General features: G+C 39.7%; 1 protein-coding gene across 1 annotated transcript in view; it reads right to left on the reverse strand.

The window, feature by feature from the left end:
- Positions 1-13,111, reverse strand: part of plcg2 (phospholipase C, gamma 2) — a 45,029-nt gene that overhangs the window by 13,236 nt on the left and 18,682 nt on the right. The window contains exons 13-26 of the mRNA XM_049573713.1: positions 12,966-13,083; positions 12,653-12,821; positions 12,430-12,525; positions 11,317-11,403; positions 9,435-9,604; positions 8,380-8,580; positions 6,086-6,208; positions 5,831-6,011; positions 5,460-5,528; positions 5,248-5,357; positions 4,964-5,060; positions 4,792-4,864; positions 1,167-1,339; positions 597-699 (exon numbers count right to left, since the gene is read on the reverse strand). Coding sequence (XP_049429670.1) covers positions 597-699; positions 1,167-1,339; positions 4,792-4,864; positions 4,964-5,060; positions 5,248-5,357; positions 5,460-5,528; positions 5,831-6,011; positions 6,086-6,208; positions 8,380-8,580; positions 9,435-9,604; positions 11,317-11,403; positions 12,430-12,525; positions 12,653-12,821; positions 12,966-13,083 — 1,770 coding nt within the window. The remainder of the gene's footprint in view (positions 1-596; positions 700-1,166; positions 1,340-4,791; positions 4,865-4,963; positions 5,061-5,247; positions 5,358-5,459; positions 5,529-5,830; positions 6,012-6,085; positions 6,209-8,379; positions 8,581-9,434; positions 9,605-11,316; positions 11,404-12,429; positions 12,526-12,652; positions 12,822-12,965; positions 13,084-13,111) is intronic.

Genomic DNA, 13,111 nt, shown 5'->3' on the forward strand with positions numbered 1-13,111 from the left:
AGGCCGGTTAATGAAGCTGTCTCCTCTTTAGCTACACTCAGGCAAATTTATTCAGCCCATTCTGACTTGACAGATTCTACACTTGGACATACAGATGTGTCTCTTTGTCTCTTATGTGTTATTACATTAATAACTCCTGGTGTATTTTCTTACAAATGTCTTATATAAAGAATACTGTCCTAATAAAATGAACTAAAGACACCCAAATAATGCGAGTGGCAAAGTTCAATTATTGTGGTCTAAAAAACATGATAATTACACGCAGAGAGTGAACACGTTCAATACAGGGTGCATAAAACCACTATAGCTATAGAAAACCTGATATTAATATACACACTGTTATGATACAAAGCTAGTTGAAACTTGGCAAAGTTTCCCTTTAATCATACTGAAAGAATGTCTCACTGAGTAGACAATATCTGAAATTTAAAGTAATGTTAAAACTAGCCTGTTCTTAAACTTAACACATTCAGACTGTTTACATTTGCATATTTCCACTGCAAAGCTCTGGTAAAGTTTGTTAACTGTAGCTGTTCTCCCATCATCATCCTGCTTATGTTCACAGGTGTTTGTGTTCAGTATGTGCATGTGTTTACCAAAGCGGTCCTTCTCCTTGCTACGTGGCTGACAGTAGACCACTAGGTCCGACATCTCCATGGCAACCTCCGCCTTCTTCTCCACTTCCTCCTGCTGTCTGATCTGAGATTGGACAGAAAAACAGCCACTTCCTGTTTGCACAGTGATGCTGCAAGACCACCAGTAAAACACCCCATTGTGGTTAAACAGTATGTGGTCTGTTTTCAATCTCATACTGTCCTTAGATTTAGTCTGAAGTAGCATGACACACTGCAAAAACTCAAAATCTTACCAAGAATATTTGTCTTATTTCTAGTCAAAATGTCTCATTTCTAGTCAAAAAAAATCTCATTACACTTAAAATAAGACTCATCACCTAAAAAGTTACTTGTTTTTAGGCAATTTTCACTTGTTTCAAGTAAATTTTCACTTGAAATAAGTAGAAAAATCTGCCAGTGGAGCAAGGTTTTTTTTCTTATTACAAGCAAAAAAAACTTGGTCCACTGACAGACTGCCAACATGTAAAACCACAGTTTATAAATACCAGATGTTCCCTCTACATGTATCACTGTATAACATGAGATACTAACCTCTTGTTCCCTGTTATACTGCTTGCTCATCTCTCTCTGAGTAATGTCCCAGGCCACTTGGTACCATTCAAACAACTCCTCCAGAGCATCTGCTGCCAGGTCAAACTGCAGACTGTCCTGCTCCACGTCCTGCAGGGTCAACACGTTGGGCTTCCCATTTTTACCATTCTTCACTAGAAACAAGGGGAGAGGACAAGAGGCACAGTGAGGGAGAGTGAGGAGGGATGAACAACTCACATATTTGTATATAAACAATGCAAATTCAAATTCCCATTTTGACTTTGGGATTCAGCTGATTTTTACAGATTAAACCATGGGAAGACATATTTGTGATGCAGCATGTGCAGCACTCCAGATGCAAAGACCTAATTCTTTAATGTGGGAATAGCCTAAATGGCCTGCAAAGAGATAATTCACAGTCACTGGCTAACCCCTTCTCTGAAAGTTCTTGTTGTCGGGAAACTTCAGTTTTGGAATCATCTCTCATGCTATTTTCATATTTTCCTTTAATGGTACACTTTGGGGTTTGTGACCACTAGAGGAGCAATGCTTTAATGACCAGATTGCAAGTGCATGCACACAAAATACAAACAAAAATTGAAACTCATGAGTATATAACACACCAGTGGCTTCATGCTCTTTCTACTCATTGTGGTAGTAGTGGAAGGAAATTAAGTAATGTGCCAGACAAAAGCTGGGAGGAAGATGCTTTTTCTTTTTCTTCATGTATATTTATAAACACTGAACAAAAGTTGAATGCAACTCTGTTGTTGGTTCCATTTTTCACAATTTTAAGTTAAAGGTCTAAGGCTTTTTCATGTAGTCAATAGATATATTTCTCTCAAATTTTGGTCACAAATCCTTGAGCACTTCTCCTTTTCTAAGATCATCCATCCCCCTGACAGGTGTGGCATATCAAGATGCTGGTAAACTGCATCATTAGTACAGAGGTGTGCCTTAGGATGGTCATGATAAAACGCCACTCTAAAATGTGCAGTTTGATCACACAACAGAATGACACAGATGTCCCAAGTTTTGAGGGAGCGTGCCATTGGCATGCTGACTGCTGGAATGTCAACCAGAGCTGTTGCCAATGAACTGAATGTTATTTCACTACTTTAAGATGTCTCCAATGTCGTTTTCGTGAATTTGGCAGTACATCCAACCGTCCTCACACCTGCAAGATCCTCTAAGATCAGCCACCTAAACGGCTGATGCAACAACTGGTTTGCAAAACTGCTTGAAACATCTCAGGGAGGCTCATCTGCATGCTAATCATCCTCACGGTCTTGACCTGACAGCAGTTCATCATCATAACAGACTTGTGCCTTTGTGAAGCTGGTTTCAAGAAAAAAAAACACTAAAGACATCTTATGGTAGTGAGATGAACATTTAGTTTATAACCAGTATCTCACAGGGGACTTAACCGGTATCTCACAGGGGACTATCCTAACTCCTTTTTCATGAAACCGACTGATGGAAATGAGGTATATGAAACCATCAAGAAGCTGAACAACTCTCGTACAGCTGGTGTGGATGGAATCTGTAGCAAAATCTTGATAGCAATAGCCCCTGCTGTCACCAAATCACTTGCATATTGTATAAATCTATCATTTCTCTCTGGCGTGGTGCCGAAGATGACCAAAATTGCAAGAGTAATACCAATTTATAAATCTGGTGATAAAAATAGTATCACCAACTATCGTCCAATATCTGTCTTGTCTGCTATCTCAAAGATTTTCGAGAGAGTTTATAACAGACTCAGCAAATATCTTGAAAAGCATAATATACTCACCAGCTCTCAGTACAGTTTCAGAAAAAAGAATACAACTTGTATGACAATTTTAGACCTTATAGAAAAAATTTATGACGCTATTGATCGAGGAAACTGTGGAGTGGGTGTTTTTCTGGACCTCTCAGAGGCCTTCGACACCATCGACTTTAACATCTTACTGGGGAAATTATACCACTATGGTATCAGAGGACTGGCCCTCAAATGGTTCAGTAGCTATTTACATTGTAGACAACAGTATGTTGACATATACAACTATCAGTCTCAAAAAATTAATGTCAAATACGGGGTCCCCCAAGGTTCAATTTTGGGACCATTGCTCTTCATCCTTTATATTAATGATTTTGTTAATTCCTCTAAATTACTGCATAAAGTTATATTTGCTGACGATACAAATTTATTCCTGTCCCATAACAACTCACATGAGCTTCAAGATCTATTTAATGCTGAACTACAAAAAGTAGATACCTGGTTTAAATGTAATAAATTATCGCTTAACATCAGCAAGACTAACTTTATTGTATTCCACTCTCACAAAAAAAACAGTGGATCATATCCATCTCAAGATTGATGGAAAGGAGTTGACAAGAGTAAAGTCAACAAAATTCTTGGGGGTCTTCATAGATGAGTCACTCAACTTCAAATGTCACATTGAGCATCTGTTAACTAAATTGTCTAAACATGTTGGTCTGTTTTTCAAACTTCGATATTTCCTTCCTTTTCCTGCTCTCCTTATCTTATACAAAACCTTGTTTGAGCCTCATATCAATTATTGTAATATTATTTGATGCAACAACTTCCCTAGTCACCTGAAGAAATTAGAAAGTTTACAAAAGAAAATTATACAAGCCATAACCTGGTCTGGTTATAACACTCCCACACGTTCCCTCTTCCACAACTATAATCTCCTGAGGCTTGCTGAGTTCAATGTTCATCAAAATGCTTCTACAATGTACTAAGTTGTCCATAACTTGAATCCAAGACTCTCCAAGCTCATCCCAGTCAGCCGCCCCACGCATATTTATAATACCAGAAATACACATCTTATACACGGTAAAAAAAAGACAACTGAAATGCACTAGTCTAAGCATAACAACCAGGGGGCCGCAGATCTGGAATGGGCTCGATGAGAGTCTGAAAACATCTAAATCCATCTCTGTTTTTAAGAAGAAACTGAAACAAAAAATGCTTAATTCATATGTATAGTATCCTTCACTGATCTGGGAATGTATGTTGATTTGTCCTGTGTGTTTTTGTTTTGTGTCTGCACCATGTCACTGCTATACATCTTGACTCATCTTCCTGATCAGGCTCCCACCATAAGCTTTAAATAGCTTCATGGGAGACCTGGCACTCCACACAATTGTGTCTTGTACTCGTGTAACTGTTGACACATGTTGATTCTGTGTGGTGTGCAAATAAAATCTGAAATCTGAATCTGAAACAGCAACTCTGGTGGACATTCCTGCAGTCAACATGCCAATGGCATGCTCCCTCAAAACCTGCGACATCTGTGGCATCGTGTTGTGCAGTGTTAATTTTTGGGACAAAAACTATGACCAAAGTTTTTCATCAACGATCTAAAAATATATCTTGTTAACAAAAACTTAAATGAAATTTAACAAATTTACGACCAAAATTTGAGAGAAATATATCAATTGTGTGCAAGATCTTTAACCTTTAACTACATATATATATATATGTATATACATATTAATTTAGTTGTTTACCTGGGAAACACAACATCAGTGTAGGATAGTAAAAACTTGTGTTTGCACTCAACCTCAAGGTTTTGTGGATGTAAAGTATGTAGCAGACACTCAAATAACTCACAATTTTGGATGTTGCACTTGGAGATGTCCACAACACCCTTGCAAAGTTCACCAAGTGGGTTGTCTTCCATGTCCTATTTAAATACACATCACACATACGCAGAGATTATTTTTAGTCAGTTGCTATGCTGATGGACCTCCATTTAAACTGTGATTTAAACTCTAATCTTCACCTGTCCTTTGGTCTCAGGTTTAGTGCTGCTGGACACTTCCTCTACATAGTTAGATGGGAAGTACAGCTGCAACTTTCCACCATGGTCACCTTTCCACCTGTAGCGAGTAGAACAAGGAGAACAATGTAAACAGTCTTATTTGTTCTTGTGTGGTTTTGCAGTTGGCAATGCTAGCCAAATATTGCAGATGGATATGCATGATGCAGGGAAATAAAGTGAGCAGTAAGACTCAGAATCAATCTTTGATGAAGCCTGTTGCTTTCCATGTGTGTGGGTGGACTCACCATCCATCACTTTCCTTTGTTACGTTGTGTATCAAAGCTCCTTTACTGAAGTTGAGCTCATCTGGCCTTTCAGCCTGGTAGCTATATATAGCCCTGACTGTACTTTGAGGCTAAAGGAGACAAACGCACACAATCATGAATGTCTTTACTAAAGGAAACCGCACAGAAGAACAGACAGCCCTGGCTGACAGAGTATAGTGTTGTATACACACCAGTGAGGGCTCAATCTCGTTAGGTTCCACATATGTCTTCACCTCATACAGAGAGGCACAGCCTTTCTCCTGTGTTAGCACAATACACTGTTAGGTACCGATCAGTGCAGATAACATGTTTTGAAACATATCTGATATTAGCATTAGACGTACAGTAGCAGGACTTAAACATTGAGCAAAATAAAAGTGGATGGATAGGACACACTGGCGACAATAATTTTAATTTGTTCTGGCTTGTTGGTTACACGTCTGTAAAATGTGTTGATTCAAACTATTTGTCTTTTCTATTACTATTTGCTGCTACAGTAAATGTTTCTACAGGAATTCTTAACATTGTCTCTAGTCTCTGTATGTTTCCTACAGTAACTCACTGTGCTGAAGTGGTCCACCAGCTCAGGGGTGACTGGGTAACGTAGCTTGATCTTGCGATACAGTGGCTTCTTCTTGAAGTAGTTGACCAGCTCCACGAGGCTCTCAAACTCTGTTGTGGTGCCCAGCAGATACATGCTGCCCTCCTTCTGGATCCGACAATGTTTCACCTTACCATCACCTCTGAAAGACAGAGATGATCAATACAAAAAAAAAACAAAAAACAAAGAGAAATAAAATCTTGGGTGTCATTGCACCTGAATGTGATGGCAAAAGAGTCTGGCTCTCCTTCTCTCTGCCGGATGAGGAACGCTCCATCTCTAGGAATCCTCAGCAGGTAATCCTCTGCCTGACCTCTGCTTAGGTTGCTGTAGAACCACCTGCACAACACACACACACACACACACACACACACACACCAGTTACGTATTAGTGTATGTGTGTGTGTTATCAAAAATACAAGTATTCTATCATATGTCAGTGGTATTAGATGACACTACAATATGCCGCTTTGACAAAAGAGGTATTGTTCCTTTAATGTCAGTAACGTTTATTCAGATGGATTCAAAATAAAGTGAAGAAAGAGAGAGGAGAGAGACTTACTGACCTTTTGTGGGTGTATGAGAGTGGAAGTGAAAAATAGAAGGAATGCATGTGCAGTTGACACAAAGCAAATGTGAGAGGTGAAGCTATACCAAACCAACATCAGTATGAAAATCATTCATTGTACCCTCTGAACACATTGTAGAAGCAACTTCAGGTGCTTGTCAGTGGGATGGGAAAATTCTATGGCCCTTGGTGATTATGAAACCTGATTAAATCCCACTGTATGAACAATGATGATTGTAATGAACTTCACACCAGCACAGAACCGAAACTCCACTCCACCTGGGGGTGTTGAGTTAAACATGGCTACCAGCAGAGATGGGAGTAAGTCACACAAGTGCAAGTTTCAAGTCTTAAGTTACTCTGGTGAGAACCAAGTCAAAATAAGTTTCTGCTGTGGGCCTAACTCAAGCATGACAAGTCAAGTCACTGTTCAGATGAAGCAAGTCACAACTTGGTAAGTTGGTAACATATACAGTTCTGATGATCTGGTCAAGCCTTAGCTTTCTAGCTTGTTTTAGTAGAGGAACTGGGATGTTGCAAGTTGTCATGTCACTGACTTCTCAATATCTGATACAAATATTTAATTAAATTAGAATTACCACCTGGTGGATGTATGCCTCCACGAACCTGTCAAATGTCATCACTTCATCATTTTGTTCTATTCGACATTTGTGTGAAATTTTGTCACCATTAGCGTATGAATTCCTGAGTTATGGCCACAAACATGTTTTGTGAGGTCACAGTGACCTTGACCTTTGACCACTACATTTCTAATCAATTCCTTTTTGAGTCCAAGTGAACGTTTATGCCAAATTTGAGGAAACTCCCTCAAGGTCTTTTGAGATATCGCATTCACAAAATGAGATGGGCACATGGTCACAGTGACCTTGACCTCTGACCACCAAATTCTAATGAGATCACCGTTGAGTCAAAGTGAGCAAGAAATTCCCCAATGGCGTTCTTCAGATATCAAGTTCATAAGATTGGGATGGATGGACGGACAACCTGAAACATAATGCCTCCTACCACAGCTATCGCCAGCGCGGATGCATAAAAAAAGACAAGTCCTTTCGTGTCATTTGTCTCAAGTCTAAGTCAAGTCTCAAGTCATGAATACCAACTAAATGTCAAGTTAAGTCTTTCGTCAATGTTGGTCAAGCAAGTCTCAGGTCCTAAAATTTGTGACTTGAGTCCGACTCAATTCAAATTAAATCATGTGATTCAAGTCCCCAACCTCTGGTTACCAGGTCTCTGTAGCTCGCTCCTCATTTGTACTTGAGGCTACATTAGCAGCTGTTAGCATAGCAGACCCAAATCCCTGAAAAAATTGCTGCTGGTCAAGTTGCATTGTGGATAATGCAGGCACTATGTGTAAATGAAGAAGATGAATGTGTGAAATAAAAAAAAGACAATGTATTGCTCTGCTGCATTAAGTCTGATCCTTTCTTTTAAACTGTCCATTATGAGTCCAACAGGAGGAGTATTAGGAGAACAGTTTCCCATAAACCATAGACCATCGCAGGCTAAAAGTCAGCCTTTGCCACTCTAGTAACTTAACCATGACCAAAATTACAGGTGAATCTTGGTGCTTTGGTGGCAACCTTACCAAACAACAAGATAATACATGTAAGTAAAACCTATTTGAAGGTGTTGGAGGCCACATGCTACGCTAAGCTAAACATATCTGCAACCTACGATATCTCAGTACTAGACACAGAAAGACTAATTTATATAATCATATCATTAATCATAATAAACAATAGTATTTGTTGGCTTAAGAGTGAAAAAGTGTTTTCCCTAAATGGGAATATAGAATGAATGCTTTCATGTACAAAAATGTTATCAAGATATCATAATTAATCGCTAGCTTTATTTGAATGATTTTTAATGTATTAAGTCTCCTGTGATGTATCAGACTCATGTTTGTTCATATAATACAAACCCTTCTTGTAGATGTGGGTTGGGCTGTGGTACAGGGTCAGTGAGGCGCAGTTCAAAGTCTTGGCAACGCAGCGGGTTTTCTCTGTAGTGCTGGATCACGGCGTACACGGTGGCAAAATGCAGGTTTGGCGTCAGGTAGTAGTAAGTGTGTCCCCCCTCTGTGCCCGAGCGGATACGACAGTGCTGGACCCTCCCACTGCGCCTGAAATACATGCAGAAGACGCATGCTTACAGCAACATACAATTGATGAAAATATATTACACTTTTGCACAGTCTACAATTTAGCTCCTCCTGACCCTGGGGTACTTGGATATAGTTTGGGAATTCAGATACTGCTGAATAATTTGATTTTGGTGATTTAAATTCAAATTAGAATGGTGAAATGAGTTGACCCATGACAACAGGTTAGGAAGGTTTTCCCTAGATTGGAATATGTTGAATCACAAACTTGCACTACACTTGAGCTTGGCTTATTATATACAGTGCCTGAATGATTTCGTTTTGTTATTTGTAATAAATAAGGCCCATAAGACACTGAAACAACATTAAACTAAGATAATATGATTGTTGCTGTAATTATTAAATCCTTATTAATGAACAAAATCCATTTGTGGATTTCTTTTGTTGCTTATGCAACCATTTTGCCAATTATTTCTCATAACACTCAGTTTGGAGGGTGTCTCTGAAAAACCATGCCATATAGCCCTTACAGTTCTCCCTACACCTCTATCCCAACAAGAATCGGGACATCCTGCATGATGTGAACGTACACAACATAGAGGCAAGGGATGTGCTAAGATTGGGACAAAATATGGCTGACAAATGTAGCAATCTTCTGCACAATTCTGGAGAAAAAAATGAATCTGTACGGTATTCCATTACATTGTGGTGAATCATCTCATTTTAAGAGGAGGCACAGGTTCAGCCAAACCTTTATGGGCCATAGCCTTTGGAAGAGGTATTTCCTGTAATTGGACTGTGTATTACATGACAAACTACAGTCCTTAAGTTTTTGCTGAAGCTGGCCACAAGACCAAACAAATTGGAAGTTGTACCAAAAGGAGAGGGTGAAGTCTGTGACATAGGTATCGCTCGGTCGAACCAAGAAGGTGCCGTCTCTTCCCCCAGTCTCTGCACAGTAATCCTGGATCAGTCGTTCAGCCATCACCCTGCCCTCTCTCATGTGACCATGAAACCATGGCTCTGAACAGTGCATGTCCTGGTACTGAGAAAGATATGAACAACACTGGTTGTAAATACACACTTTGTTATTGGTTCTTCTTCTTGTTTATAAGAAAATTATCACTGACCAATATATCATTCTACAACCTGTTTCTCCCATATTTTCCTGTATCACTGTTGGGCCCAGCCTTTGATGATAATTAATCAGAGGTGGGACCAAGTGATTGTTTTGCAAGTCCTAAGTCAAGCCCCGAGTCCTGAACAACTCATAATGTGTTCTTTACCAAATGTAATACCAATATTGAATTTCCAAAAATTATGATTACTTTTTAAAATTTGCATCTAATTGTTAACACAAATTTGTTAAAAAGTTCCTTAGCTGTTAAGCTAATGTTAGCTAAGCTTAAGCTCGCTAACTACGTTAACATACAGTTCGAATTACTGTTCTTTGTTTAACTTCAAATGTCAAAGGAAAATGGAAGTTGTTGCATCTTGGTCTGTAATTTTAGGCCCCCATGTTAAATCAAGTCTAAAGTCATCAGATTTGTGGCTCGAGTCTGAATCGAGTCCAAGTCATGTGACTAAAGTCTAAACCTTAGATAATAATAATAACAATAATCATAATTACAATCATATCAGAAAATGATTTTGGTTAAATATAGCCTGAAGTTATGTTAACATTCTGTGTTTCTCACACTAATGCATTGTGGGCACCTGACATTTAATGTATAAAACATTCACAAAGCTGATTTTTTACTATTTTGACACCTGCACTGTTAAATCCATAGCCCCTTCTACACTGCCAGATTTTTGACGAATGTTGGGCCGTTTTGCTGGCAAGATGCGAGCGTTTAGACACACAGAGCTGAATTGGCAAGTTGATCAGAGGTGCCCAATTTTCTGCCTGTTAGGGTAGTCATATTGGTGGATCATTTTGGTTTAAAAAGAATGAGGCACCTTTCTGCCACGGGAGGGGCTGTTGATGACTTGTGGGAGGAGCTGTTGATGATGCCACACGTGCAACCCACTGGCGGTGGATAAGCAGGAAACAGCTGATAGCAGGAATGAGCAGCTAGTAGCAAGAGGGGAACGCAAGCCTGACACTACTGTAAAGATGAGCAACTGGAGAGACAAGAAATTGCGTGCCCTCCTTGCCCTCACAAATGAAGAGGCCATTAACCGTCAAATGACAGGGACGGTGAAGAACGAGACGATTTACGAGAGAATTGTGGAAGGACGCCGAAAAAGGCGCATGCTGTATAAACAAAAGTAGGTAGGCAGCATTTTGCTGCACTCCCCAATTTTGTTTTTATACTACCAATGCTGAAAAAAGACTGATTGGGTTGTCCTGCAAATGTGCACAATTCCTATTTAAAAAGGGCTCATGTCTGCTGGCCAGCACTCTTCCTCTTTCCAATCCCATCTATAAGCACTTCGCTGCATTTCTCGGTGCATTACCAGCACCATATAAGTTATAAGGGAACTCACTCATAAAAACTCCATATTTTACCATACACTTAATACTCCATAGCACTACCAGTGGTCAACAATTTCACTGGGTACCTTTAACCTTACAGTTGATCCAATAAAAATCATAACCTTACTGCCTCTTATTGATATGTTTCACTGATCTTTATGTTTTGATTATAACACTTGTGGACTTGTTATATTTTACATGAAACAGCTTAAAGTTAATAATAAATTTTTTTTTAAAAAAGTATTCAAATTCTGTTGACTTTCCGATCTCTCTTTTACCTTCCTGGGATCTTCGTCCTCGTCTTCGTACTCCTCTGCATAGTATAGCTTGTCATCAGAGATCACACAGTAGTGCCTGTTCCACCGCTGAGAAGGAGAAATGAAAATGTACATGTTTAACTGCATATGCAAACAAGCTGTTCATACAGGAAACCTTTCAGAGCAGCATACAATAGGCTTGCATTCGACATCTCATTTACAAATGTGTTTGTAGTTCTAACACACATACTGTATACTGTATATGTAGCTCTATAAAATATTTAACATCAGGAAGACTTAACTGCGAAATTTTAGTGAAACCAGACCTAAATGTAATAGAATTTACAGCCCTGTTTTTTCATGTGTTAATATGCATCCTGGGTGACTGGATCACAAGTGGACAGCTCTAAGTACAGGTATAAATGCACCCCATCCATCATCAATGCATCTTGAGATCTGATCACCCAAACCACATTTGAAAGGCGGTCTGGGCTGCAAATGTCTGCACTCTGTTAGTGTCCTGGCCAACACTGAAGGAGCATCTACTTGGCTGATTGCGTATTCGATTCCCAACCGGATAAAGAGAAACTTTCTGTTACTGCCATACACAGGTTAGATGAAGCACTGGACTGTCCCTGGAGCTGCATAAGTGACCTTGTGTAGTGACCTTGTGTAGATATTGTGACCAACAAAATCTAATCACTCCATTGTTGGGTCCAAGTGGACATTTTTTCCAGAATTGAAGAAATTCCTTGACATTGTTCATGAGATATCACAACTACATGAATGCGACGGAAGGACAGACAGACAGACAGACGGATGATCAGACAGACACCTCGAAAACATAATGCCTCCGGCCACGGAGGCATACCAATGTATGGTGTCTGATCATGATGAACACCAAAACATCATCACCACTTTCATGTAAACATGCTCATAGCCAAACAGAAGTTAACTGAGGTAGCGGATAACCATCTGGATCACAAAGCAGTTGACTTTGTTTTGTGCCACAGGCCCTCGGTGTAATGTAAAACAATTCAACACAGAGCATTCTGATGTTAGTTAATGCAGGTTAATACCAGTTAAATGAGTCTCAGCTTTCTTGCCATTCCCATTTGACCCCTCCGACAGTACCTGGTCCACAGGGTCCCAGATCTCCAGATCTCCCTGTTTCTGCCCTTTCCTGAAGTCCTTACTTACTCCTCCTCCCTCCACACTGAGCTTCTTGTGCTGCACGAGCAGGAAGGGGAGGGCACAGTCATTAGTAATGATAACAAAACAAGACCTTTTCTCATCGATGTACCGATTCCATTGACACATCAGTATGTTTAGACACACACACACACACACACAATACCTTAAGTATGATCTTGCCCTTCAGCTGTGTAGGTGAAGGTAGCTGCTCAGCCATCTGCTCCACAGGTTCAGTCAGCAGTTTGTCTCCAAACACTTCCTTGAAAATTCGAGCCATCTGACGCTGCTGCTCTAGAGGGCAATGCTCCTCTATGGAGAGGATCAGTGGGAACCTGAGAGAGATAAGAAGCATGCTTATAAAGACAATGTATTGACACAATGGGTAGCTGTAAAAAAAAAAAAAAAAATCAAAATGTAAAAATCACTAGTGCATCAAAAAACAGTATTAAAGTATTAAAACAAATTGTAATTCTTACTCTGATGTGACAAAAGCATGATTATTAATGGCCTTGACCACATCCTCAAACTTGATCTTGGTCGTCCTGGTCCAGCCGTGGTAGATTATTGGCTCCCCAGGCCCTTCCCAGCAGTCCACTGAACAGATTCAGTATCACACAAAGCA

The sequence above is a fragment of the Epinephelus fuscoguttatus genome, linkage group LG4 (assembly GCF_011397635.1).
Source record: "Epinephelus fuscoguttatus linkage group LG4, E.fuscoguttatus.final_Chr_v1".
Taxonomy (NCBI): domain Eukaryota; kingdom Metazoa; phylum Chordata; class Actinopteri; order Perciformes; family Serranidae; genus Epinephelus; species Epinephelus fuscoguttatus.